The 24,674-nt window shown below is 45.9% G+C and overlaps 2 protein-coding genes across 2 annotated transcripts; one reads left to right on the top strand and one right to left on the bottom strand.

Moving 5' to 3' along the window:
* Positions 1 to 789: 789 nt before the first annotated feature.
* On the bottom strand, positions 790 to 16,984 carry CA4 (carbonic anhydrase 4). The gene is made up of 8 exons (XM_058854542.1): positions 16,556 to 16,984; positions 7,009 to 7,059; positions 6,466 to 6,636; positions 4,442 to 4,599; positions 4,223 to 4,315; positions 3,873 to 3,936; positions 3,600 to 3,763; positions 790 to 2,374 (listed from the first exon to the last, which is right to left on the bottom strand). The coding sequence occupies exons 1-8, from the start codon at positions 16,611 to 16,613 to the stop codon at positions 2,186 to 2,188; spliced, it is 948 nt and encodes a 315-aa protein (XP_058710525.1). The 5' UTR covers positions 16,614 to 16,984; the 3' UTR covers positions 790 to 2,185.
* A 5,195-nt stretch (positions 16,985 to 22,179) lies between these two features.
* LOC131587035 (lysophosphatidic acid receptor 1-like) lies at positions 22,180 to 24,321 on the top strand. The gene has a single exon (XM_058854461.1). It carries the CDS (start codon positions 22,397 to 22,399, stop codon positions 23,363 to 23,365), a length of 969 nt encoding a protein of 322 aa, XP_058710444.1. The 5' UTR covers positions 22,180 to 22,396; the 3' UTR covers positions 23,366 to 24,321.
* Positions 24,322 to 24,674: the final 353 nt, after the last annotated feature.

Here is a 24,674-nt window from a genome sequence, read left to right as displayed (position 1 = left end):
GACCACAGACTGCTCCCAGTCCCTGTGACAGGAGCAGATGGAGCATTTCCCTTTTCCTTATTGCCACACCACTGAGCCACTCAGTAAAAACACTGATCCTTGTCCAGGGAGGTTTTATTCACACTGGGATTGATGCTGAAGAGCTCTTAGATAAGACTCATCCTCTTCCCAGCAGATTTTTTCTTCCTTTAGTTCTCTTTTAATCTGCTTCATAGTAAATAAGATGCTCCCACATTGTAATTAGTGGCTGTGCCCTGTGATTTATCATTTATTATTAGCAATAAATGACAGCTGAGCCAGATCCTGCAGGTTTTATTCCACTCCCCCCTTAGAGAGCCGCCTGTGAAATGAGAATTGAGGAAATAATCTGAAGGAGAGGGATGGTGACTCTTGCCCACCTTGGTCAGTGCAAAGGGCATTTCTCAGGTATCCCAAGGAGTGTTCCCATCACTGCTTTTAAAACAGGAGTTCCCTGTCCTGGGAGCTGGCTGGGGCTGGGCACCAATTCTGCACACCTGGGCAAGGTGCCAGACTCCAGGAATCTGCTGAGTGCAGAGAACACCCCGAGGGTGTGAAATAGAGCCCCAGAACTCTGCTGACAGTAGAAACATCCCAAGATATTGCAAATCCCTGCCCCCTGCCCCAAAAATGCAAGCCCAGCCCTAAACCCAACCCTAAATATTGTGAACAAAATGGGGTGCGGGGGGAAAGTCACATTCCTCTTCTGAAAGAGTTTGTGGATTCCCCTTCAGCAAGGACAAAATAAATGAAAACTCAGAACAATTCAAATATAGGTCTGTTGTTCACCTTTAATATTTCATTTCTGTTTGTTCCTCCAAAGATTTTCAGTTACATAAAAATACAGTTAAAGTATTAATCTTTCCTTTAAACTTAAATAGGTTTATTTGTTTTCCCATGTGGGGGATTTTATAAAGCTTTACTGATTGATTAATATGAAAATAATTTCACCCCTCCTTTGGTGAGGTGTGGTTGCTCTCACCACCAGGATTTTCCTGAAAATATATAAAGTCATCTCTGCAAACACTGCCCTTAAAAGGAAAAAAAATACAAATCTGCTAATATGAAATCCTATTTTGGTGTGGCCAAAATCTCAGATCCTAAAAGAAGCTGTAATGTGTGACACAGCATTAGCCAAAGAGAAATGTTATATCCCTCTTCAGAGAGAGAATTGGAATAATATAAGGAAACCCCATTTCCCAAGGTGTTTTCTATAAGTAATTGGGTGAGATCTGAAGGTTCAAACCACAATCTTCTTGGAAAAAAACTATGAATCTTGCCTGTATGTGAAGATTGCAGGTATGCTACTATAAAAAATTTATTTATATAAAAGGAATATATATATATATATATATATTTATATATAAGAAAGCGCCATTTCTTGAGCTGTCCTATTTTATTAGGCAAATAATAACTACAAAGGATCATCAGAGTCTCCTGCTTCAAAAGCAGCCCTCCAAAGAGAGGGAATTTCCACAGATGTGCCTCTGGTCTGTGGGGATGAGCCTCCCTGTTGCTTCCCAGCACATCACAATGACCATGGCATCCCAGAGAAGGATGAATAAATAACAGAGGAACCTGCTAGCCCCCAGCAGGAGATGGGCTGGAAGGAATCCAGTGTCCTTATCTGAAATTAACTGAGATATTCTGAAGGAAGGAGGGGGATTTATGTGTCGGGTGAGTGCCCTTCCCTGGAGGGGATGAGCCAGATGCTGCTGGGTTGTGTGTGAGCGTTTTATCTTTGCTCTGTGTTGTACCATTGGGTAGGACAGTGTGGGATTGTAGGAATTACTCCAACTTCACTGCCAGGTTTGCAGTGTTGAATGTAAACATGCTCCAAAACAGCCCCTTCACAGGCACTTAAGAGCAGATTCCTCTCCAAGCCTCGCTGTGCAGCTCCTTCCAGTGCTGGCTTAAAACTACAAGATAATCCAGACTAACACTTTCTCTAAATGCTTTTAAAATTTAATTTCCATCGCTTTATCACCCAGTTCCTTTGGGTTCTGGTGGTTTGGGTTTCACCAGAGCAGCACAGAAGTCCTTGGTTAATGTCTGGAGGAGGACAAGGCTATTCTGCATTGGGACGCAATTCATGAGAGGCTGAGACAAAGAACAGCAAAAGTAACAAGAAATAAGGGGCCAGGATGTTGAATGGGGTGGGGGAGGCTCAGGGGGACAGAGAGCTGAGGGTGCAGCTCAGAGCCAGGGGCAGCAGCAGCAGCTTTGCCGTGGGCAGGACGATGTTGGCGCCCGACCAGAGCACCTTGCGCTCGTTCAGGGGCTGCACTGGCCGGAAATTCTCCATCATGGGAGTGGAGTTCTTCCCATCAAAGTGCAGTGCTGTGAACTGGGAAAGCTGCAAAACACAACAGGGGGTTAAATCTTTTTGCCAGAGGGCTCTGGGGGCTGTTGTGCTGCAAACCCGCTCTGCCTCGCTCTGGTTTTGAACCTGAGGGTTTAACGAACGCAGAACCTCACAGGAAGCGCCGTGGCAGAGGCCACTGGAGAGGTCACCAAGAGATGGCTCCTTCCAGCCTTGGAAATCACGGGCACTTCCTTTGTGTGGGAGCCAAATGCTTTGTGCAGCCCAAAGACCGGCTCCCCAAGAGCTCCTGACGCACACGGCCCTGGGCCTGGACACCACATCGTGGTGACACAGATCAGGAGCTCCAGGAATTCTGTCCCTTTTCGGGTTCCTGGCTGCTCTGTGACACGGGCCAGGAGCTCCAGGAATTCTGTCCCTTTTCGGGTTCCTGGCTGCTCTGTGACACGGGGCAGGAGCTCCAGGAATTCTGTCCCTTTTCGGGTTCCTGGCTGCTCTGTGACACAGGCCAGGAGCTCCAGGAATTCTGTCCCTGTTTGGGTTCCTGGCTGCTCTGTGACATGGGCCAGGAGCTCCAGAAATTCTGTCCTTGTTGGGTTCCTGGCTGCTCTGTGACACGGGGCAGGAGCTCCAGGAATTCTGTCCCTGTTCAGGTTCCTGGCTGCTCTGTGACACGGGCCAGGAGCTCCAGGAATTCTGTCCCTGTTTGGGTTCCTGGCTGCTCTGTGACACTGGCCTGAGCTGGGGGCACTGGGAGAACACCAGAGCACACCAGGAGCTCGGAGCTGAAATCCAGGCCCTGGCTCTGGGCTGAGCCGTGCGATCTCTGCACAACCTGTGCTTTCCCAGAGCTCCTGATTCCACCTCCTCTTCCTGCCTGCAGCTCAGGAATGGGCTGCTCATCGCTGATGCTGATGGGCCCAGGGTGGGTTTGGAATGGCTGTGTGCTGTCCTGGCAAAGGGAGAACAGCCATGGAGCTGGGGAGGGAGCAGGTGGCAGCAGTGGAAGTGCTGCTGACGAAGCTGGGCTTGGGGGGTTTCTTGGCTTTCTCCTCACGCCGTCATTTCCTCTTCCTGCCCCTTTCCTGCCATTTTCTGAGGGATGATTTAATGGGGTCAATCAGCTGGCGCTGGGAGCAGGTTTGGGCTGCAGCCAAGTGTGTGTGTGTGTGTGTGGGGAGCAAGGCAGGGAGGTGTCACCCTGCGGGCAGCCCCGGCCACACGGCACAGAACCCTCCGGCTGTCCCTCTGCACTCACCTGGGACAGGCTGAGCTCAACTGGCTTCTCAAATATCGTCCAGGTGACGCCCTCGTAGCAGTCAGGGCTGGTGAGGGACCCCTCGTAGCGATAGTACCTCCCAAGGTCTTCCTCAGGTGGGAGAAGAGAACTCAGTGGCAAAGGATCCACCTTTGCTTCTTGCCCTGGAAAAACCGTGGGGGAAAATCCCTTGTAATGCTCATGGCTGCAGGTTTTGCCCACGTTTATCCTCACCCCACACAGCTTGTGAAACCCCTGGCATGAGTGTCTTACCTTTGTATTTAATATTCTCTAATTCATTCAATAGAGTTGTGTAGTTTTTATTTTCTTTGTCAGCCTGAAAGGGAAATATTTTCATTCCACATCATGTATTTCTCTACAGGCAATTGCTTTTTATCAGTGGTGAATAAAATAGAAAAGGGCCACAAGAAAAAATCACAGCAAGCAGGATGTAGAAAAGGGTAGAGGAACTCAGTGCTGGCAGAATGCCCTCAGAAGACAGGGAAGTTAAAGTCCTGGGCTGCTGTAACATTGACACAAACATAAAATATTGACATAAACAATCCCTCAGCCAAACTGCTGGCTGAGATTTGAGAGGGGCAATTGAACATTTCACTGCCTACCTTTACAAAGAAGGCCAACACAGCAATTCCATCTGGAGTTTTCTTGGCTTCTGTCACATCTGGAACATCGTCTCTTATGTGGACGACGTGAAGCTGGAACACAACAGCCAAGGGCAATTATTTCACCCTCAGACCTCCCGTGGGGAACTAGCTGAGAGTTTTTGTGAGCAGGATCTCAAAACCCCAGAGCTCTGGAGTGAAATCCACGATGGCACCTACCTCCATGGGGTATTTCTCTCCGTCTATGCTGTGCTCTGAGCCAGGGATGCTTTGTGGCTCATCTGGGACTCCCCAGTGCAAATGGAATTCTATCGCTTTGTATTTCCTCCCCAGGCCTCCTCCTGCGACTTTAGGGGATGCATCTAGTGTCACTTGAACTGGAGAAAAAACCAGAAATGGTTCCAAAGGAGAAGAGCAGATCCTACATTAACAGTATGTGAGAGCAGAGATGTTCTTGAGATTCAAATTTAACTTCAAGTTCTCACTTGGCTTTTCAGACCGAGTGTTCCAGAAATTCCGCTCTGCAGAAACTGAACTCTTACAAAATCATAGCTGAGTTTAATTTGAGATTAATTATAACCATTGTGACTTCTAGAGTCAGAGCTTCTTATACCTTTCAGAAGACCCTATATTCCTTCATTTTTTTTCTAAAAAAAACCCTCTATCAAAGTAAATTTGATTCCAGTTTATTTGAGTTTTAACCATCATTTTAATCTCCTGTTGTCTGCAGTGTAACATTTCCTTTGGGCAGGGTTTAAAGATGTTCTATTTTAATTTAGATTAGTGCTGCAATTGAAGCCTAAATCATACATATTTGAGATATATTTTAAAATTTTACTTTTTACGACCCCCACGTTAAGCACAGCACTTTTCTTTGCATAGGAAAAATCTGGATTGTAGCCCCAGAGGAAAATTCTGGATTGCAGCCCCAGAGATTTCATTTTTGTTCTGAATTCCAAATGAACTTGGAGAGTGCATGAGTCATTTAGTTCCTTTGCTTTTTAATCTGTAAGTGGATGAGTCAGATGTCTTTGTGGGCTTTGTTTATTTAGTTTAAGACCTTTGAGACAGCGACCTTTGCTATGTGCCCATCACCACGGAACATAACCAGGAGGGTCTAATCTCACCTGCAGCCTCTAATTGCAGCTAATTTCATCAACAACCTCCTCATTTAGCACAGGAATTGGTTGCCCTCAGAAGGAAGAGATTTTAAAAGCTGGGATTAAACTCCTAATCCTCATGCACGGCTGGGGAAGATGAGAGTTCAGAGCAATCCTTATAAATATTAATTTTGATGTAAAAGGGACTGTAATTGGGCATCCTGGAGTATCACCCTGTAATGGGAAAGTCATCAATCCATATATTAGTGAAAAGTCAAAACATTCCTTTTTCTTGTGGTCTGCCACGATAGCGATATTTGAAATTAGCTGGAAATTGAAATTGGCTGTAAAAATCTCCCCAGCTGCCTTCCCACCTTTCCCTTTTAAATCAGGAAATATTTGCCACTTGCTTCGAGGATTTGGCAGTCAGAACAACCCATCCAGGATTTTAAGAACACCTACACGTAACTTTAAAAAAATTAATAAATAAAATTAGACCACAGGTTTATTTTTAAAGCCAAAGTAATTGAACTTAAATTTTTTGGAGCAGCATCCTCAGCATTGTGAAGGAACGGGGAGGAAGTGGAACAGTTTGAAATTACTGTTAATTGATTCACGGTTTACTGATTCACTAAGTAGCTGATCAACACCAGATAACTTCTGTGTGCTGAGAAAACAGCTCTGAATCTGAAAAGAATATAGCTCATTATTTAAAGAACTAATAACACACAGCACTGTGAATGACTTTCCCACACGAGGCTTTTCTCCAGCAGGATTCTTTGTGCAGAGGCAACAGTTGCAAAGGAGCAGCCCAGGAATGAAATGGTTTCAGCAGAAAATGATGGAATTCTGCCCAAATTGTTGTCCTGCCCACCTGCCCCCAGTCCTGGCCTCTGTTTGGGTTGGGGGTTTTGGTTTCGAGCTCCTGTGGCACCTCCAGCTCTGCTTCTGCACAGAAATTCCTGCTGGGGGGTTCAAGAACCACCTCCACAACCCCAAAACTTTGCAATTCCCACAAAATTCCCAAGAAAATTTTAACGCCAAAAATGTTCTGGGAGTTTCACTCGTGGCCCAGAGGGATCTCATGTGTGCCCCAGGGAAAGGCCAAAGCCATCCCCCAGGAGCAGGCTGGCCACTACTTGCCTGTGTGGCCATTGTTTGCCACGTTCCACTTGGCAGAGCCCTTCACATTATAGCCTTCAAAAGTCAGGGGCTTGAGCCTCTTGTCGTGCAGCACATTTCGGGTGACGATGTTGACAGGGGACTGCCTGTCCCCTTTGCACACCGCGCTTATCTGGTGCCACTGGAGAGGATCTGGGCACGGATGAAGAAAATGTTTTATTTTGGTTTTATTTCCCTCTAGACAGCAAATCCTTGAGAAAGCCAAGCCACCCAACCAAACTGGGGCGTTTGAGACATCACCCCAACTTCTGGGGTGTTTTTTACATTTGTATATTTACATTTTTACATTTATTTACGCATTTCTGCGTTATCCATGGTCGACACGAAATGAGCAGTTACCACAAACACCGAGGACTTCAGAGTACCCGGCTCACAAATAACGTGACCACGATGCTTTAAAGGCTGAGTTCTGTGATTTTTTTTTGGCATTATTTCTCTCAGCAGCCCCTTTGGAAAGCAGAAGAGTCACCAATGTGACTGGAAAAACAAATTACTTGGCATTACCTTCACACTGTGGCTGCTCACACTTCTGGGACCGATAGCACCAGTGGCCCACTAAAAAACAATAAATAAAGCAGGTGAATGAAAATCTGTACAAATTCTGCCCCCCAAAAGCAGCAGGGAAATGGATTGGCAGCCCTGCCCTCTCTAGATCTCCTCCTGATCTCTCATAAACCATTTTATAGCCATTAATTCTCCCCCAGAACCAGTGCTGGCAGGAATCTTTAGGACTCTGGATCATCAGAATTCTGCATGGGATGCAGTCCCAAAGAATTTGATTTTCAAACCTTGGCTTCCTCAACTTCTTGAGGCAAAAGTTGGAATATACATTGCGCATTTGAATATACGCAGTGTTAAAGTAAATTTCCTTTTATCAGCTCTGCACTTGCCAGCCTTTCACAGACTTGTAAATTCACTTATGCAAGAGGACTTATCTCAGGCTGTTCCAGGAACTCCTTTGAAGGTTACTTGGTGAGGAATTCTGAGAAGTGAAGGATCTCACTTCCTGCAGGACCTGCTCTAACTCAGCTGGGACCCTTCCCACGGCAGAACATCTGAATTCCACTTTTTCATTGTCAAGAGAAATACAAAATTCAGAGGACAAGAGCTGATTTAGCTTTATGTATTTGTCTACTTAGGAAAGTAGAGGCTGTTTTGTTTATCCCCAGTTGCTTCAGTGGCTCTTTATTTATTCTAAACTTTAAATTGACTTTGGCAGGGATAAATCTCTTTGTCTATTTAACTTCAATCCATAACAATTCAAGCCCTCTTATAATGATGATTAATAGCACACCTTCTGTTTGCTTGTGATTAGTAAATTATAGACATTTTAATAAATGGCTAATCAATTTTAAGGATAATTATGGAGGAGCCCTGTCACTTGACTGGTAACTACCTTAATTTGTAATTTATAACACACCTCCTGGAAGGCTTTTAACACCTTGATGGTGATATCAGTGGCATAACAATACATCCATCTATTAAGGATTTAGAAATTATAAATAGAGAATTGTTATAAAACCTGAGCAGCTGTGACACAGAGGGAGACCTTGTGGCAATTAATACAACCTTAAAAAAATGACACTTTCGTTTTTTCTTTCACAAAAACAAAATTTCTGCTGAAAACTACAGAAAATGTTGCCTCACTTTGTAGTTTAGCAAGACTGAGAAGGAAAACAAACTTTGCTTTTCTGGGGGGATTTCTATGTTGACCAGCTTTTATCCTTTTGCCACAGAACTTCACTTGCCAGCACTGATTGTTGTATTTCTTTTTCCTTCCAGGACAGTGGCACCGAGCTTTTCCTCATCCCCACTGGGAAACAACACGAGTTCCAAGCACAGAATGGCAGCGAGTGCCTAAATCCATCTTTTAATCAATAAATGCCTGGAGAATGCCGGCCTGAGCTGATTTCCACCTGCCTGGGAGCGCTCCCCGTGGGTTTTTTGCACGGATGGAAGACTCCAGGTGTGCTTTTGGCAGCTGCTCGGGGCTCAGTGTCAACCTTTAACCATCCCAGCAGCCTGGGATTGGGAGTTTCTGGGCAATTTACACACGAAGGAGCCTTCAGGAGTGAAAGAACTGGTGCCCAGCAGGAATAACCTGGATTTGCTCCTGGAGTCTTTGGGATGGGAAGCAGAGGGGGAAGATGGTGGATGAGAGCTCCAGGCTGGGCAGTTCCAGGAGGTCTCACAAGCAACCAAAGCATTTCTCCAATGCAAATCCCATTTTCCAGGCGATCTGAGCCGCAGCTGGGAGTCAGGGCAGCAGCTCCAAGGCTGTGGAGCTTCTAAGCTTCTTTTTGTGGTTTTTCTGGAACCACAAAAATCAAACAGAGCCACAGAGGGAAGGGGAATTATCCCCAGATTGTGCTGATGCTGGATCTGTGTCCCAGAGGAGGAATGGAAAGGGGTTATGGAGCCTTTCCGTGGCAAATCCACATCCCACCCTCCTCAAACAAAGGAATCAAGTGGTTTTTACCACCTGGACAGGTGTCTGGCAAGTTGTCTCAAATAAACTTGTGGGTCTCAATCACGTCTGAGTAAACTGACCCTTGAGCACACCATAAACCCTCCAGCCTGGGCATCAAAGTGATGGGGAGGAAAAGTTAAATAAAATGAAATTTAATTTTGAAATCCCAGCCTTCAGTGGCTACAGCTGCCTCACATCCAGCACTCTGGAGTGTTTAATAATTAGTATCTGATTTTTACATCTTTCCACCAAGTTCCTGGTGTCTCTAAATAAGGATTGTGTTTTCCACCAAGTCTTTATCACATTTGGTTGGTACCAGTGAAGTAGAACAACACATAAATTCAGCATTTCCTAAGGAAAATGTCCTTGAAGGTGTTAAACCTTAAAGAACGAGCTAATTAAACATTACAGGAAGCCTTGAGCAAACAGTGAGTTCATGTTTATGGTGAATTAGGAGTTTTCAGTTGGGTTTTTTTGGGATTTCTTTGATTGGCAGCAATGGAACATGGTTGAACAGGATCCTTTGTGTGGGTGCTGCTCAGGAGGAGCCGTCCCTGGGGAGGAAAATTTGCATTTGGATTTTATCTGAGTGGGATGTGAGGCTCCCTCCTATAGGAGCCTTGCATTACAATGGGCCTTTCTTCCCCGGAGCTTTGGGGTTTTCTTTCCGAAGCAAGAAGGGAAGATCCTTGTCACATCCAGGCATTTCTCCATGGTTTTAGGCACGATTATGCCCTCAGGCACGTTGTCCAGACCACTTTTAATTGTCTGAGCGGCTCCTGCCACTTCCCTTAGAAGACTTTTCCACAGTCCATTAGTCCACCCTGCCAGGAAATGTTTCCTATTTAATAGCTTACATTTTCCACTTCCTTATCTGCATCCCATCACTCCTAGAAATATCACAGAACCACCCTAAACAATTCTTTTCCCTCCCTGGTGTTTACAGCATTCAAATAGTTCCCTCTTCATCTGTAATTCCTGTCCTGGCTTCATTCACCTTCGGTCCCAACTCTGGACAACGGTGCCCTTCACCTTCCCAAAATCTCCCCAAAATCTCCCCAAAATCCCCCCAAAATCTCCTCCTGAACCCCCTTTTTGAACCCCCAGAGCCCACCCTGCGTTGCTCTTTCAATCAAGCCTCTGCTCCCACATTCTCTTTCCTGTAGTTTATCTTATTGCTGGGAAAACACAGCAGCAAAGGGGGGTTTTCAGGGTTTTAGGGGTTTTTGTTTGTTTGTTTTTCTAGCTGAGGTGCTGAAATCATTGCTGTGACATATATTTATATATAAAAATATAGATAAAGATATCTAAATATTGATATATAGATATATAAATACATAGATGTATAGATACAGGTATGGATATGCACACCTGGACTCTCTGTATTATCAATTATATCTTTCTCTTACATTTTATTATGGATTTATCCTTGATTTAAGATTCTGTACCATCCCACAGGTGTTACATTGACTTTATTTGGTTTAATTTAGTGTAGGGCTGGACAGGGCTGGCTCTTCCTCCACAGAGTTCAGGACAGTTAAATTTAGGGAGCCTCTCTTGGCACGTGAGCAGTCCCACTTCTCTCTTCCTCCTCGAATTTACAACTGGTTTCCTGCCCAAAGCTGCTTCTTGGCACGGGGATCAGCCGTAAAAACAATGCAATTACGTATTGTTTTCATTTTATTGCAAACGTTTTCAATTGTTTTAGCTATCAAGCCTCATTTGGAAGCTCGAGGCAGAAAGAAATAAAATATTCCTGCAGTTGAGAACTCCCTCTCCTGTCCACTTCCCCAGGAGGTGCTGCTGGCTGGGGGCCAGGCTGGGAGCAGCCCTGCCAAGGTGCTATTGTGTGATCTAGGAAAAGACCCTTCAGCTCTTTGGATCATGCTTAGATTGTCTGAATTCCATAAAATTTCCAAAATCTGCTTTGTCCAGCTCGTGCACTGCTTGCTGCCCTACTTGGAGCTGCTTGGTGAGCTGGGGGTGAGAGGGACAGGTTGCTGGAAATGCCATTTCTGTTGGTGTGCAGTCACTAAAGCAGGGCTCAATTCCTGCTTCTGACAAAGTGGCTGTGGTTTATTCACTTTATATTATTATTTTATAAACAATAATTTTATACATAATCATTTTATAAATAATAATTTTATTATTTTTTTATTTATTAGCTGGTTTTCTTAACGATATTGAGTCCCTGGGAGTGTGAATGACCTTTCAGCCCAGGACAGCAGGACTGTCCTGTGTAGATTTTGAATTTAAATCCCTTCTCTCTCTCACTTGGGTCCTCTCTTTGTCCCTTTAGCCTCTTTCCCTTTCAGCCACATCCTGCCTGACCATTCCCAGTTTTCCCAGTGCTCCCAGTGCTGCCCATCCCAGAGCCCAGGATGCCCCCAGTGCCAGAGCTCTGCTGTCCTTGGTTCTCAAATCCATCCCCAAAATCTGCTCTCACCTCTGCATCCTTTCCCAAAAATCCCAAAAGCTGGGCTTGCATGGGATTTATTTTTAGGTTTGGCTTGTGTTGGCCTCATCCTATTTTTAGCTGGCTTTGTGAAACTTTCTATTTTTAGTGCAAAAGACAAAACAACTTAGAAGCAATTGTTATCTAAGCCTGTCTTTCTAATTAATGAGATTGCTGAGCACAAACTGAGCATATAGGCATGAGAATATTTATACATTCTGAAGCCTTAAACATCCTCAGGAAGCTCCAGTCAGCCCCTTTGACAGACAAAATCAGTTCCAAAAGTTCACCTCGAGATTTGTGCATCCCCACAAGTGTTTGTGACCATTCATTGCTCTCCACTTTTAATTTAATTTAATTAAAATTAAATTAATTTAATTTTTCCTAGGGATAAACATCTTTCTGCAGGTATATTGCAGGACATGATGGGGAGTTAGCCCTGAAAAATCAGCTTTATTGTGGTAGTGAAGCCTTGCAAGGCAGCACACCTGATGTGAGCACAGGGTTTATAATTTGCACGTGCACACATAAATCACATGCTCCATGAGGCCTTTGGAACACAAATAAACTGCAGGAAAAATCCAAAGGGTATCGGGGATTCTGGATATGCCCTATTAACATCTGCAAACGATTTCCTTTGTGTCAGAGAGCGAGGGGAAGGTTTTTAGCTGTGACCTTTGGTACTCTGCCATAGATAATGTGCCCTCAGAAATGTCCTGTATCAAAGGCAGAAGCTGGAACAAAAAATGAGTATCCAGGGCTAAGGTGATTTCCTTCTGTGAGGGGTTTTGCCTGTCTTTCTTGAATAAAAACGCATTTCAGAGATATTTATTTTGAAGTATTTTGAAAATTTGATTCAAACAAATCGCTCAGTAGCTTTGCTGGCCTTTTGCAGCCTTGCACGCTGAGCTTTTGGTGGCTGATCCTGTGGCTAAAAATATGACTGAAAATCTAATAACAGACCATTGGATACAGCCTGGAACACAGCAAAGCATCTCCTGCAGCACCACGAGCAGGGAAAAGAGCCTGCACGGACACTGACTCCTTTTCTAGGAGACCTCAAGGTTTGTGCTGGATTTTTGAAAGTGTCAAAGGCTTTTTCTGTTTCCAACATCCCAGTGGAAGAGCCAGGAGGATCCATGGCTTGGGGAAATCATGGATAGAAGAGAGCAGGATTGGTTCCCCTGGGGAAGGGGCAGCTTGGATTCAGACCTGATGGAGACACCAGAGATGCTTAAACCCCTCACATGGGTAATTCCATAATTCCTGCTGCTCACTGCCTTTTCTCTGTGTTCCAGCTCTTACACTGCATTTATTATCCTCTTTTAATCAGCTGAAAATGCAACTTTTCACCCCAGAGTGTGTCCAAGCGTGCCAGCATCCCAACTTTGCCAGCCCTAAAATGGATTTGGAGCCCAACCATAAATCTGTGTGCAATCCACAGCACTGGAACTGGAAACGGAAGAAGTCACAGCATCTTTTTTTCCTTTTTTTTCAAAGCCACTGCTGCAGCTCTCAGGGGTGTTTTGTACCCGAATGGCCCTGAGGAAACCCCAGAGTGAGAATTGATGCTGACGTCAATGTCCGCATGGTTATGTAAATTTAATGTTTGTGAAGGGTAAAAGCATGTGAGCAGAAATAGAGAAAATTGGAGGGATCTAATCTCATCTAAATTAGAGGAATGTCCTATCAGGCACCAATCTTCTGGAGCACCAGAGCATGGACTGTGTGAGATTTGTCTCCTCTTGGCTGAGTCCTGCTCTGTGATAAAGCAAAAGGTTAAAACGTGCTGGGGTTCATTCCATTCCTCAGTGACACCTGGAGCTTGCTGTAACCTGATCCCAGAGCTGCTGGAGGGATGGAGGGATGGATGGATGGATGGATGGATGGAGGGATGGATGATGGATGGATGGATGATGGATGGATGGATGATGGATGGATGGATGATGGATGATGGATGGATGGATGGATGATGGATGATGGATGGATGATGGATGGATGATGGATGATGGATGGATGGATGGATGGATGGATGGATGGATGGATGGATGGACGGATGATGGATGGATGATGGATGATAGATGGATGGATGGATGGATGATGGATGGATGATGGATGGATGATGGATGGATGATGGATGGATGGATGATGGATGGATGGATGATGGATGGATGGATGATGGATGGATGGATGATGGATGATGGATGATGGATGGATGGATGGATGGATGGATGGATGATGGATGGATGATGGATGGATGGATTAGGGATGGATGGATGATGGATGGATGGATGGATGGATGGATGGATGATGGATGGATGGATGGATGGATGGATGATGGATGGATGGATGATGGATGGATGGATGATGGATGGATGGATGATGGATGGATGGATGGATGGATGGATGGATGATGGATGGATGATGGATGGATGGATTAGGGATGGATGGATGATGGATGGATGGATGGATGATGGATGATGGATGGATGGATGATGGATGGATGGATGATGGATGGATGGATGATGGATGATGGATGATGGATGGATGGATGGATGGATGATGGATGGATGGATGGATGATGGATGGATGGATGGATGGATGATGGATGATGGATGGATGGATGATGGATGGATGGATGATGGATGATGGATGGATGGATGATGGATGGATGGATGGATGGATGATGGATGGATGGATGGATGGATGATGGATGATGGATGGATGGATGATGGATGATGGATGGATGGATGATGGATGATGGATGGATGGATGATGGATGGATGGATGGATGGATGGATGGATGGATGGATGGATGATGGATGGATGGATGGATGGATGGATGGATGGATGATGGATGATGGATGGATGGATGAGGGATGGATGGATGATGGATGGATGGAGGGATGGATGATGGATGATGGATGGATGGATGGATGGATGGATGATGGATGGATGATGGATGATGGATGATGGATGATGGATGATGGATGGATGGATGAGGGATGGATGGATGGATGGATGATGGATGGATGGATGAGGGATGGATGGATGATGGATGGATGGAGGGATGGATGATGGATGGATGATGGATGGATGATGGATGATGGATGATGGATGATGGATGATGGATGGATGGATGGATGGATGGATGGATGGATGGATGTCCCTGCTCTCTGAATGGTTTGGAGTGTTCCTGCTGGAAATTGCACACTTTGTCTCTCTTTTCCCCCAAAACAGCACCAGAAGGTCCCTGGGCTCTCAAGGACCCAGACAAGAAAGCTGAGGTGCATGAGCGCAGCTGTAAATGGAATATACTGAGATCTGGGTGAGCCAGAGGATGAGGGGCTGGACAGAGGTTTGGGGGGATGGTTTGATCCCTGGGCAGGTGACTGCACCAGCGTGCCTCAGTTTCCCTCTCCTGCTACAGGGATAACGACCCTTCCTTCCTCAGCAAGCCCTGCAAGGAGTGTTAATATTAATTTTAGAGCACAGGTGCTCTGCTATTCGGACAAGGCTGGCAGCAGTTTCAAAGATTAGCAATCAGCCCTTGGACTGTTTCAGCGGGGTGAGTTAGGAAGGGCCCAGGTGGAGGGGGGCTCAATGAGCTGATCAGGGCAGATCACCCAGGCGGGCTCTCAGAAGTGGCAAGAGAGGAAGGAAATGTTTGTTCTTTAAAAAAAGAAAAGGTAACAAGAAGGAATGCAACAAAAAGGAATTTCAGCTGATTCTCAAAAGTGGAGTTTCTTGAAATGCGTAGCCTTTAAGTTAATCAAATGTATCATGTGGAGCTCCTGCCTGAGGAAAAGTTTGGAGAAGGTGTAGAGATCAAGTTTCTTGTGTATTAATGACTGTGTAATTCGGTCCACACTCAAGGAAAAATGTGGCAATAACCAGGGGTGGCAAAAACCGCCTACAAACAATCATATATATGCATTCCCTGTGTTATTTCCTTCTGATAAAGAGGTGAACCCTAAACATTAACACCAATCTAGTGAAGTCACAAAGGTTTTCTAGATAGCCTTTCAGGTTTCCCTAATAAACCCCCTAATGGGGCAGTAAACTTAACCAAGTGTGGATAGGCAGCAGCCAGCAGCGAGCAAACAGGAGTGGCAGCCCGGGGAAAAGCTGAAGTTTTTTGTGTTCCTGTTCACCTGCCCCAGGTGTGGGCAGCTCTGAACCAGGGGCTGCACCACAGGGAAGGGATTGCAACAGCCAGGAAAGAATCTGGAAAAGCCAAGCCACAGAGGGACAGGGAATTCATTAAAAACAGGGAAATAAAGCCAGGGAAACCCTTCAGGAATTTGTGAGCAGCTCTGAACCTTGATCTGCTTTAACACCATCTCCCTTCAGCAGATCTCAGGGCAGCACTTCCCCCTGATAATGCTGGGTCCCTTTTTTCCTCACTGCACTCTGCTCTATTTTAGTGCAAACAATGGACCCCTGGCCACTTTTAAGAGCTGCAGTGTTTAATTTCGAGGCTCTGTGCTGCTATTTGCATAGGAAAAGGGATTTATTCAGTGTTGCAGCGTTGCTGATTGAATAGAAGCAGGGGGAAAAATACCTGCTGCATTTTTCAATACTAATTATAGATGGCTATTTAATTGAGCCATCCTAAGTGCACAGTGTACTTATGGTGCCCAGGGAGCAAAAATAGATGGGGCTGCTGGGCTGATGCAGCAAAGACATATTGTTCTTTCTCCCTCAGCAGAATTTCATCTTGGATCATACACAGCAAAGCAAAGGGAGTAGAAATTTCAAACAAGCAATTTCTTTCAAGTTTAAAGGCGTTTTAAAGATAAAGAAATTAAAGTTTTGGTATTTTAAATGCAGGTACATAATAATAAAATATAGAGATCAAGTCAAAGCTCATTGATTTTTCTTGGAGGAGCAAAGCAGATAGAATCTCTAAAGGTGAAAAGAAACCCCCAAAGCATTTATTCATTCACAAGAAAAACCTATCCTTGATATTTTAACACAAATAGCAAAAGGCAGAGAAATAAATAAATCCTCCTTCATTTCCCATAGTGAAGAATCAGAGAGCCTGCACTGCATGTCCTGATAGAAACAAATCAGAAATAAGAGTAACCTTAACGTGGGGCTAGAAAAAGCAGGGAAGGACTTACCTACTGCCTCTGTCTTGAGAATGTGCAGGCAGAGCAGAGCAAGGAGCAGCAATTCCATTCTCTATTTTAAATAGGCTCAGTGTTGAAACCAGAATTGATTAGACTCCTCGGGATGTGATCATATTTCTGCTCTCAGTTTTATACTGGAGTAAGTAGTCCAGGACAGACCTGAAAGCCATAGCAGGAAGGTGAACTCCTCCCCTTTGTAATTTCTCCAGATTTGTCCTGCTCCTGATTTGCCTAAATTTATTCATTCTCCAAAGTGAATGGCAAAAGGAGTGAGGCTTTCTGGCACTGGGAAGGAGCTTTTAGAGAACAGCTGAGGCTTTGCCACCTGCACAGGTTTAGCAGCCCAGGAGTAAAATGCTACATTTTCATTTTCTGCGAGTTTTTCTCCTGGCAGCCTCATGACATTCAATTCATATGTGTGTTCAAGTTAATGTTTCCTTAAAAAAAACAAAACAGGGAGACAAATAAAACCCCAACTCCCCCTCACTCCTACCCCACAGTTCTCCAAACAGGATTGGAGTTGATTTGTGGGACTGGAAAATGGGAATTCCGTGTGCAGCAACAGGAAATGTTTATTAGGTGACATACAACACCTTACGTACGTAATTAAGCAAGGATACATTTTTTTAATAATCCTTTTCCTCAACTTTCTGCTTCTGCTACTGTAGTATGAGATATAGATATAGATATATATACACAGAGATTTTTTGTTTTAGACCCCTTTGTTTTCCTATCTAAATTTTTAAAATTTCATTATTGGAATTAAACACAATCCAGGGCTGTAAATCAGACTTTACATTCAACAGAGAAAAGCAACACAGCTTTATTACAGACACGGGGTCATCTTTGGGGTTTTTGGGGGTGGATTTTGATCCAGCTGAGGAAAACAAATGAAGAAAACTTCCCCAAACAGCCCCAAAGCTGGGTGGAAGCAGAGCAGGATGCCCACGAGGGATGGGCAGTGATGTTATTGCAGCTGAGCTGAGCGTGCAGAGTCATCCAGCAGAGGCTGAATTCAAGAGAAAGGAGCCCAGGAGTGGCTCCTTGCCCTGCTGCTCTGGCAGGGAGGCTCAGGAGCTGCAGGGACACCCGAACAGCTGAGCCAGAGCAGCTCCTGGGGCTGGAAATAACATCCCCACAATCCAGGAGAGCTTCCCCCCCTGCACATGGGGATGAGGTGAATCATTCCTGCAGGGGAGAACAATGAGGGATTGGTGGCATTTTCTCCCTTCCCAGCAGAGGTGAATGCTGAGCACGTAGAGGCAGCTGCAGCCTCCAAGGGCATCCAAGAGACAATTCCCTCCTGGCTCTGCTCCTTCCTTGGGATGCTCCTCTCTGGGCAGCTGAACCAACACCCCTGGAATTTTTTTTACCTGTCCTCTGTTCAAGACTGAAAAGCTGAGGGTTAGAAATTTTTTGGTCTTAAAAATCAGGATTTTTGATTTATTTATTTTTGGTTTTCCTTTTTTTTTTTTTCCCTCGTTTTTGTTTTGAAGCCTTCCAGCCTGTCATTATCAAAGTGGTAATAAACTGCACTGCAGAGACGTTAATTAAGCCTTTATTTGAGCTCAAAAGTGAAGGCACACCCAGGCAAAGACATTCCCTTTCCTTCTAAAGTCTGTCATCTAATTAAGCAGGGCTGGCATAATTTGATCTCCTTATTTTAATTTTTTTCCTAAGGAAACTCCCCTGACAAGTGCTTGGATATCAGTTCCCAATGGCATCTTTGCACTTCAGGATTTGCTCTTTTTAAAACCAAAACTGCCCTGAGATGCAAATGATGCCATCAAGAACTGGGTGCATTTTACATAAAGACTTTTGGAGATTGAACCTGAAGACTTGAGAAGATCTTGGCCAGAGGAGACGACACAAAGTCAAGCAGATCTCTGAATTCCAGGCTGGTTTTTCCTGGCAGCTGCAGGGCAGGGAAGGACAAGGGGGAATATCAAATCCAGTATAAACTGTGTTTATTTTGTGGCCATGAGAGCCACAGCAACAAAGGCTGAGAGGGCGAGACTGGCTGGAGTCCAAAGCCTGGTCAGAGATGAGCTGACCCAGCAGGGACTGTCCCTGGGATTGGGAAGCACTTCCAAGGGATTTCAAACACAGATGGGTTTCAGGATGAGCGAGTGGGTGATTGGGAATCCCACCCTGCAGAGTGAGAAAACACCAAGTGCTCCTCGTTCAGCTGCGTGGTGTCGTTTTATTCCTTAGAGTTCCCACACTCTGAACAGGAAATCTGGAATTTCAGGGCTCTTGCTGAAGCAGGAACATTAAAGCTTCATCTTCCATGTGCAAACGTGGGCTGGCTCTGATTCTCCCTGACTCTGCTGCACTGGGAATGCTGTCCCAGCACAAGGTGATCCCATGGAATGGGATTGAAATTCAGCTGGGAGCAGGGATGAGATGTGTTCTGCCTTCCTCACACCCAGCTGATCGGTGGAGAGGCTTTTGGAACACCTGGATCCAGGTGTTTGTTCCCTTTCAGACAGCACAGGTTCTCCAAAGGGATCACTCCAAACCTGGGAGGCAAAAACCCCTCCAGGAGAGCGGCTGGAGGGGGGAGGAGCAGAGCTCTGGGTTTCCAAAACAGCTCCGAAAAATCTTGGAAGGAGATCATACACCCCATTTGTGTCTTCCTCTCCAGAGAGGAAGGCTTTAATCTGCATAAATTGAAACATAAATTGGATAAATAGGCTCCTTATTTGGATTACTCCCTTTCCTGGCTGTTTCTTCCTCTCAGGCCTCGTGATGCCCATGGAGAGGCTGGGCACAGGGATACTCTGGTCACGGCAGTGAGACTCGGATCCATGGAATGATTCTGTGGAGCTCCTCACACCACTTGACAATTTTTAGTGCAGGTTTGGTGTCTGCAGGGGTGACAGCACAAAGCTGAGCACAGGGACACCTGGGGGAAGCAGAACCATCCCATTTCCCAAGGGCTGGGCTCAGGAACTGAGCAGGGGACAGAAAATGGGGCAGTGAAATAAATCCCTCATCTTCCTGGGGTTTTCCTGTCTGCACCTGACTTCACAAGAGACACCAAATCTCCCGTGGCTCGTGCTGCAGCTCTTCTCCCCCCTGTGCTGGGGGATTCCTCTTTCCATCACAAGGATGCAGTTTTCCTCTGGAGTTTCAGGCACAGTTCCAGTTTCCCTGTCAGCACAGAGGACACGGGGCTGCTGTGCCTCAGCCCAGGGTGAGGAGCTGCCCAAGGGTTACTCTGCAGGGCTGGGGCTCAGCTCCTGCCTGAATTCCCTGGTTTGGGATCAATTTTGGTGTGTCCCAGCTGGGGCCTCTCCTTGTGGGTCCCACTGGAGGCTGACAGCTGCAGGGCGATTCCGAAGCTGTGGGCTGATTTTCACCTGGATTTTCCACACTTCAACCATCACTAAATATTCAGCCTGAAGCCTCTTGTGCCTCTTTCTCGGTCTCTTCAGCGTGGTCAGTGGTTATTGTCTTCCCCACAGGCACAACCAACAGATAATTCCACAAAATGTGGCCATTTCTTACACATACATCAAAACCAACTGGGCATCCAGATAAAGAAATGTAAATACAATCACAGAATTAAAAAAAAACAAATGTTGCAGAAGGTGAAATCTCACCAAATATAAATCAAAGGCTGCCCACAGCAAGGTACAGTCTGTGATCCTGGAGATTAGATTGAGATCCTGGAGATTAGATTGAGTTCCCCAGAATCCTGTGTCACCTTAAACAAACAATGGGATTGTTCTTTCCCCATTTATAGGATGCAGATAACAATTTCCTCACAAGTGTCCAGTGAGGTAAGTACAGGGAATGCTGCACAGTTCCTGGAATATGGGAGTAGGAAAATACCCTTGAGTTGAGGTTGTTCCATGAAGAGGTTGGGCTTTAAATTCAAAGTGTTTTTCATCTGGTTTTGGGAGCTCCAGCTGCATCACAGAGGGTTGGAATAAACAAATCTGGGGCTTTCTGTACATTAAAGCCCACTAAAAAAGCAGCTTCCACACTATTGTCTCCCTTAATCCAGCAACATGATGGTAATTTGTATGCAATTCTATTAGGCAAATCAGATTACAAATCTTTTGTGGAGAGCTATTTATACCACTTGATATTACTTTAATTACATTCTGATCTCACACCGTTTAGCGTTCTGTGCTCGAGCACCAAATTTTCAAATTAGAGCAACTTCAAGCAGCATTTTCAGGAGCATCTGGAGCCCTTTGGAGCCCAAATTCACAGATAAGATATTTTTAGCCAGCAGGGTATTTTCAAAGCCATTTTGCTCTGTGGATGAACTGTTCATCACCGGTGTCCTGTGCTCCACTGCTGCTGGGAGTGAAAGGATTTGCTGGGCTGGCACAGAGGTGACAGAAATAGTGGGGCCCTTGTTCAGCAGCAACCTCACACCAGAGGTGTGGCTGCCAGGGCTGCCCCAGCTGGGATTACAAAGGGTGGTTTATCTGGGACACTGGGAGAGGAGAATTTCATAGGGTGTTAATACACCCCCAGGCTTGATTGATCAATTCTCAGCCCTTATTTCTATGTAATCATTCCCTTGTGACCATCTGAAATATTTATTGCTTACTTAGACTTGTATGAAGTATAATAATCATGCTTAAAAAGTGTATTAATTAATTATAAAGTACTCCTATTACACAAAAATTGTGGGTGCTGACTGCACAATAAACTGAATATACTTCCATACACTTTGATAGGAAAAAAAAGCCCTAGAATTCCCCTTTTTAAACTCAAAATTATAGCCTACATTTCTTAAATTTTAAATTTGGCAGAGCTATCAGGGTTCCCAGATTCCCATTTCTGGGCCTGGAATTGCTGCTGTAATGATCAGTGCTGAAGGAGGGAGTCCATAAATTCAGCTGAGCTGCTTGGCAAGGTTGTGGTAGAAAATTGTGCCCAATGAAGATGAATCCTTCATCAAGGTAACAATAAACTGGAAATTGAATCAGAATAAATAACGTGGCTTTACCTGGATAATTGTCCTCCTCACCTGGACTGCTCAGCTGTTTAAAATCTCTCTGCTCCCACTGTACCCTGTATTTTATTCCAGCAGTGCCCTCTGCTGAGAGCATGGAATGTGCATCCCCAGAGCTTTTTATTTCCCCTCAAGTCTCAGGTATTTTCAATCTAAGTCCTCAAAAATAATTTGCATTTAAAAAGATGGAGAACAAAAAGCTACAGTGGTGTTGATACTGGTTTATTAATGAACAAGCAGATGAAATAAACACAAAATATCCTGTAGCAAAGGCGTGGGGAGTGATGCCGGTTGGGTTTTAGCTACGTTACCATGAAAGGATTAAGTGGGAAAAGGGATTTTCTGGGCTGCTGGGGTCCAGGCTGGTGACACAGCACTGATGTTTTATTTCAGCTCCCTCAGCCACACGCTCCCTGCTCCAAACCCACAAAACTCTGCTCTCCCTTTCCTGACTCTTTAATCCTTTGTGATCAAATTAATTCCTGAGTTAAAGCCGAATTCACTCCATTTTAGAATGGAGAACCTCAAACTGCAGCTGTGACCCCTCATCTCCCCAAGCCCTGGGGTTTTTTCCTGTCCAAGGTTTCTTCCAGCAGCTCATCCATGTGGGAAATGTGTTCTGCAGTTTGGGCTATCCTAGCAACTCCGGGTGATCGGCACAGCCCCCAGCTGGCAACCCAAATATTTAAAAGCACACCTGGTTAAAGTTTAATCCCCGTCACGATGATGATGTGGCAGCAGGAGCTGCGTGTCAGGAGTGGTTCTGTGCCCGGGGTCCAGGTGGGAGCTCCTGGGGAGAATGGGATGAGCAAAGCCGGCCTCGTCAGGGGCTGCCTGGAGCGTTTCCCACCATGAATGGGTTCCCAAACTGCTCTGCCAACTACACCAAGATCTGGAGTCATTACTTGGTGCTGGCCCTGGGCATCCCCCAGCTGACCATCAACGTGGCCTCCATCATCTTCAACTGCACCGTCATCTTCACCCGCCTGGCCACCAGGGACCTGCACAAGCCCATCTCCATCCTCTTCTGCAACCTGGCTGTCTCTGACCTCTTCACCAGCTTCTCTGGCTTCTGGATCTCCATGTTCTTCATCACCAACCCCGACATCACCATCTTCGGCTCCCAGGACATGCTGGCTCCCTACGCCCTCTACACCACGTCCATCTTATCCACCATCTACAACCTGGTGAGCATCGGCATCGAGCGCTACCTGGCCGTGGCCGAGAGCATGAGGACGAGGTTCAGGGTGGCCAGGAACCACTCCATCGCCGTGGTCTTCATCAACTGGGTCCTGGCTTTCTTCCTGGGCTGCCTGCCCCTGATGGGCTGGAACTGCCTGCACGCGGAGAGGAACGTCTCGGTGCTCTACAGCCCCTTCTGCGTCAACTACCTCGTCTTCATCGCCATGCCCAACGTGGCGCTGGCCTTCCTCGTGCCCCTGTTCACCTACCTGAGGATCATCATCATCCTGAGGAAGAGGAAGCTGAGGATGCAGGCGTGCGGCCAAGCCACGGGCACCTACAAGTCGGCAGAGACGCAGGTGGCCAGGACCAGCATCTCCATCTGGCTGCTGGCGCTGGTGTCCTACGCGCCGTTCTTCGCCGGCGTCATCTTCGACGCCGCCAACCAGCGCTGCCACACCGACCTCTACCCCGGGGTGTACATCTTCAGGAACTGCACGGCCATGCTGATCACCATCACCTGCCTGGGCAACCCCATCCTCTACACCCTCAAGTTCAGGGCGCTGGGGGCCAAGCTGAAGGCGCTGCGCTGCCTCTCGGCCAACCGCGTGCGGGCCTGCACCATCGAGAACATCTAACCAGGAACGGGGAGCCAAACGCGCACGGAGGGTCACGGTGGGCTCAAAAACCCGCGTGGACGTGGCCCTTGAGGGAGTTTGGTGGTGGATGTGGTGGGTTGGTGATCTCAGAGGTCTTTCCCAGCCTTGGCAGCTCCGTGGTTCCCTGCCCAGCCCGGGGATGGAGGATGGAGGATGGAGGATGGTGGCTCCTCCCAGCAGGGTCCCCGCTGTCCCTGGCCCTCGGGAAGCTCTGCCTGTTCATTTGGAACGGGAGCTGCTGTCCCTGCAGTTAAAAATAACAACTCCATTATCGGTGTTTACTCTGCGCCGCGGCCGCGCTCGCCGCCCTCACGTCCCTCTCTGTGGGTTGTGGCTCTGGAGAGGGGGAAACAGCTGGAAAATTCCCAGGAATTTTGGGGAATAACAGCGTTTTGCTTTCTTGTTTAGTCAGTCAAATTGTGACTTTTGACTGCTGGGTGAATCTTTATTAACAGGGGCACTCAGAGCTGTTTCCCTGCTGTAATTTTAATTGCTGGATGAGGTGGTTTTGTGAGATATTTTGGCTGTGGTTTCATATTTCTGCTTTTGAGGGCACACTCAAGTCCCTGGCTTGTGACATTTGTACTGTTCCAGGTGAAAACCTTGGCTGAGCTCCTCAGGACCAGAGCTGCAGCCAAATTGCCTGTAAAAAAAAGAAATAAAAATGTCAAGACCAGGTGTTTTGTAAAAGAAAAAGGTCTGAACTCCTCCCTCTCAAAAGCAAAGAGAGTTGGTTTCTGGGTATTTATTTAGTAGGTATTATTCTGTCAGATCCCAGTGGAGATGGATGCTTATTCTTAGTTACACTGGGATATTTCCTAGAAGAATCTCAATGTTTAAACTTCTTTAGAAGCCTGGATTGGATAGTTTTTGTGCCATCAGCTCATGTTTCTGGTTCTGCACTGCTCAGCTGCTGCTCTGTGGTATTTCATCAACGCACAGCAATAAAATTCCATAAAAATCCACGCAGTGATGATGTTCTCACATTCATCCCACCCACCTGGAGTTTTCAGGGACTTCTTTCCAGTTTCTTTGCTTTGTTGTTGTTGTTTCCTCATCTTTCTATCTATCTGTATCTCTCTCACTATATATATATATTTCTCTATTATATCTCCATATCTACATCTATTTACATATTTTATATATCCCCATATCTATACCTCTATCGCTATCTCGATGTATACATCTCTCTCTCAACTCCCTCTTGCTTTCCCGATATGCAGAGCTATCTCTCGATGTATCTATATCCATAGATCCCTTTATATTTATCTATTTATGGAAATGTCTC

This window comes from Poecile atricapillus, chromosome 21 (assembly GCF_030490865.1).
Source record: "Poecile atricapillus isolate bPoeAtr1 chromosome 21, bPoeAtr1.hap1, whole genome shotgun sequence".
In the NCBI taxonomy this organism is placed as follows: domain Eukaryota; kingdom Metazoa; phylum Chordata; class Aves; order Passeriformes; family Paridae; genus Poecile; species Poecile atricapillus.
This window is presented reverse-complemented; position numbering and strand designations above follow the sequence as displayed.

Excerpts from the sequence above, each read along its gene's own strand:
- CA4 (XM_058854542.1), bottom strand. The coding sequence starts at position 16,613 with ATGGAATTGCTGCTCCTTGCTCTGCTCTGCCTGCACATTCTCAAGACA. Across the intron at positions 7,060-16,555 it reads TCTCAAGACAGAGGCAGTAG|TGGGCCACTGGTGCTATCGG; the intron begins GTAAGTCCTTCC and ends ATTGTTTTTTAG. Across the intron at positions 6,637-7,008 it reads TGAGCAGCCACAGTGTGAAG|ATCCTCTCCAGTGGCACCAG; the intron begins GTAATGCCAAGT and ends ATCCGTGCCCAG.
- LOC131587035 (XM_058854461.1), top strand. The coding sequence starts at position 22,397 with ATGAATGGGTTCCCAAACTGCTCTGCCAACTACACCAAGATCTGGAGT.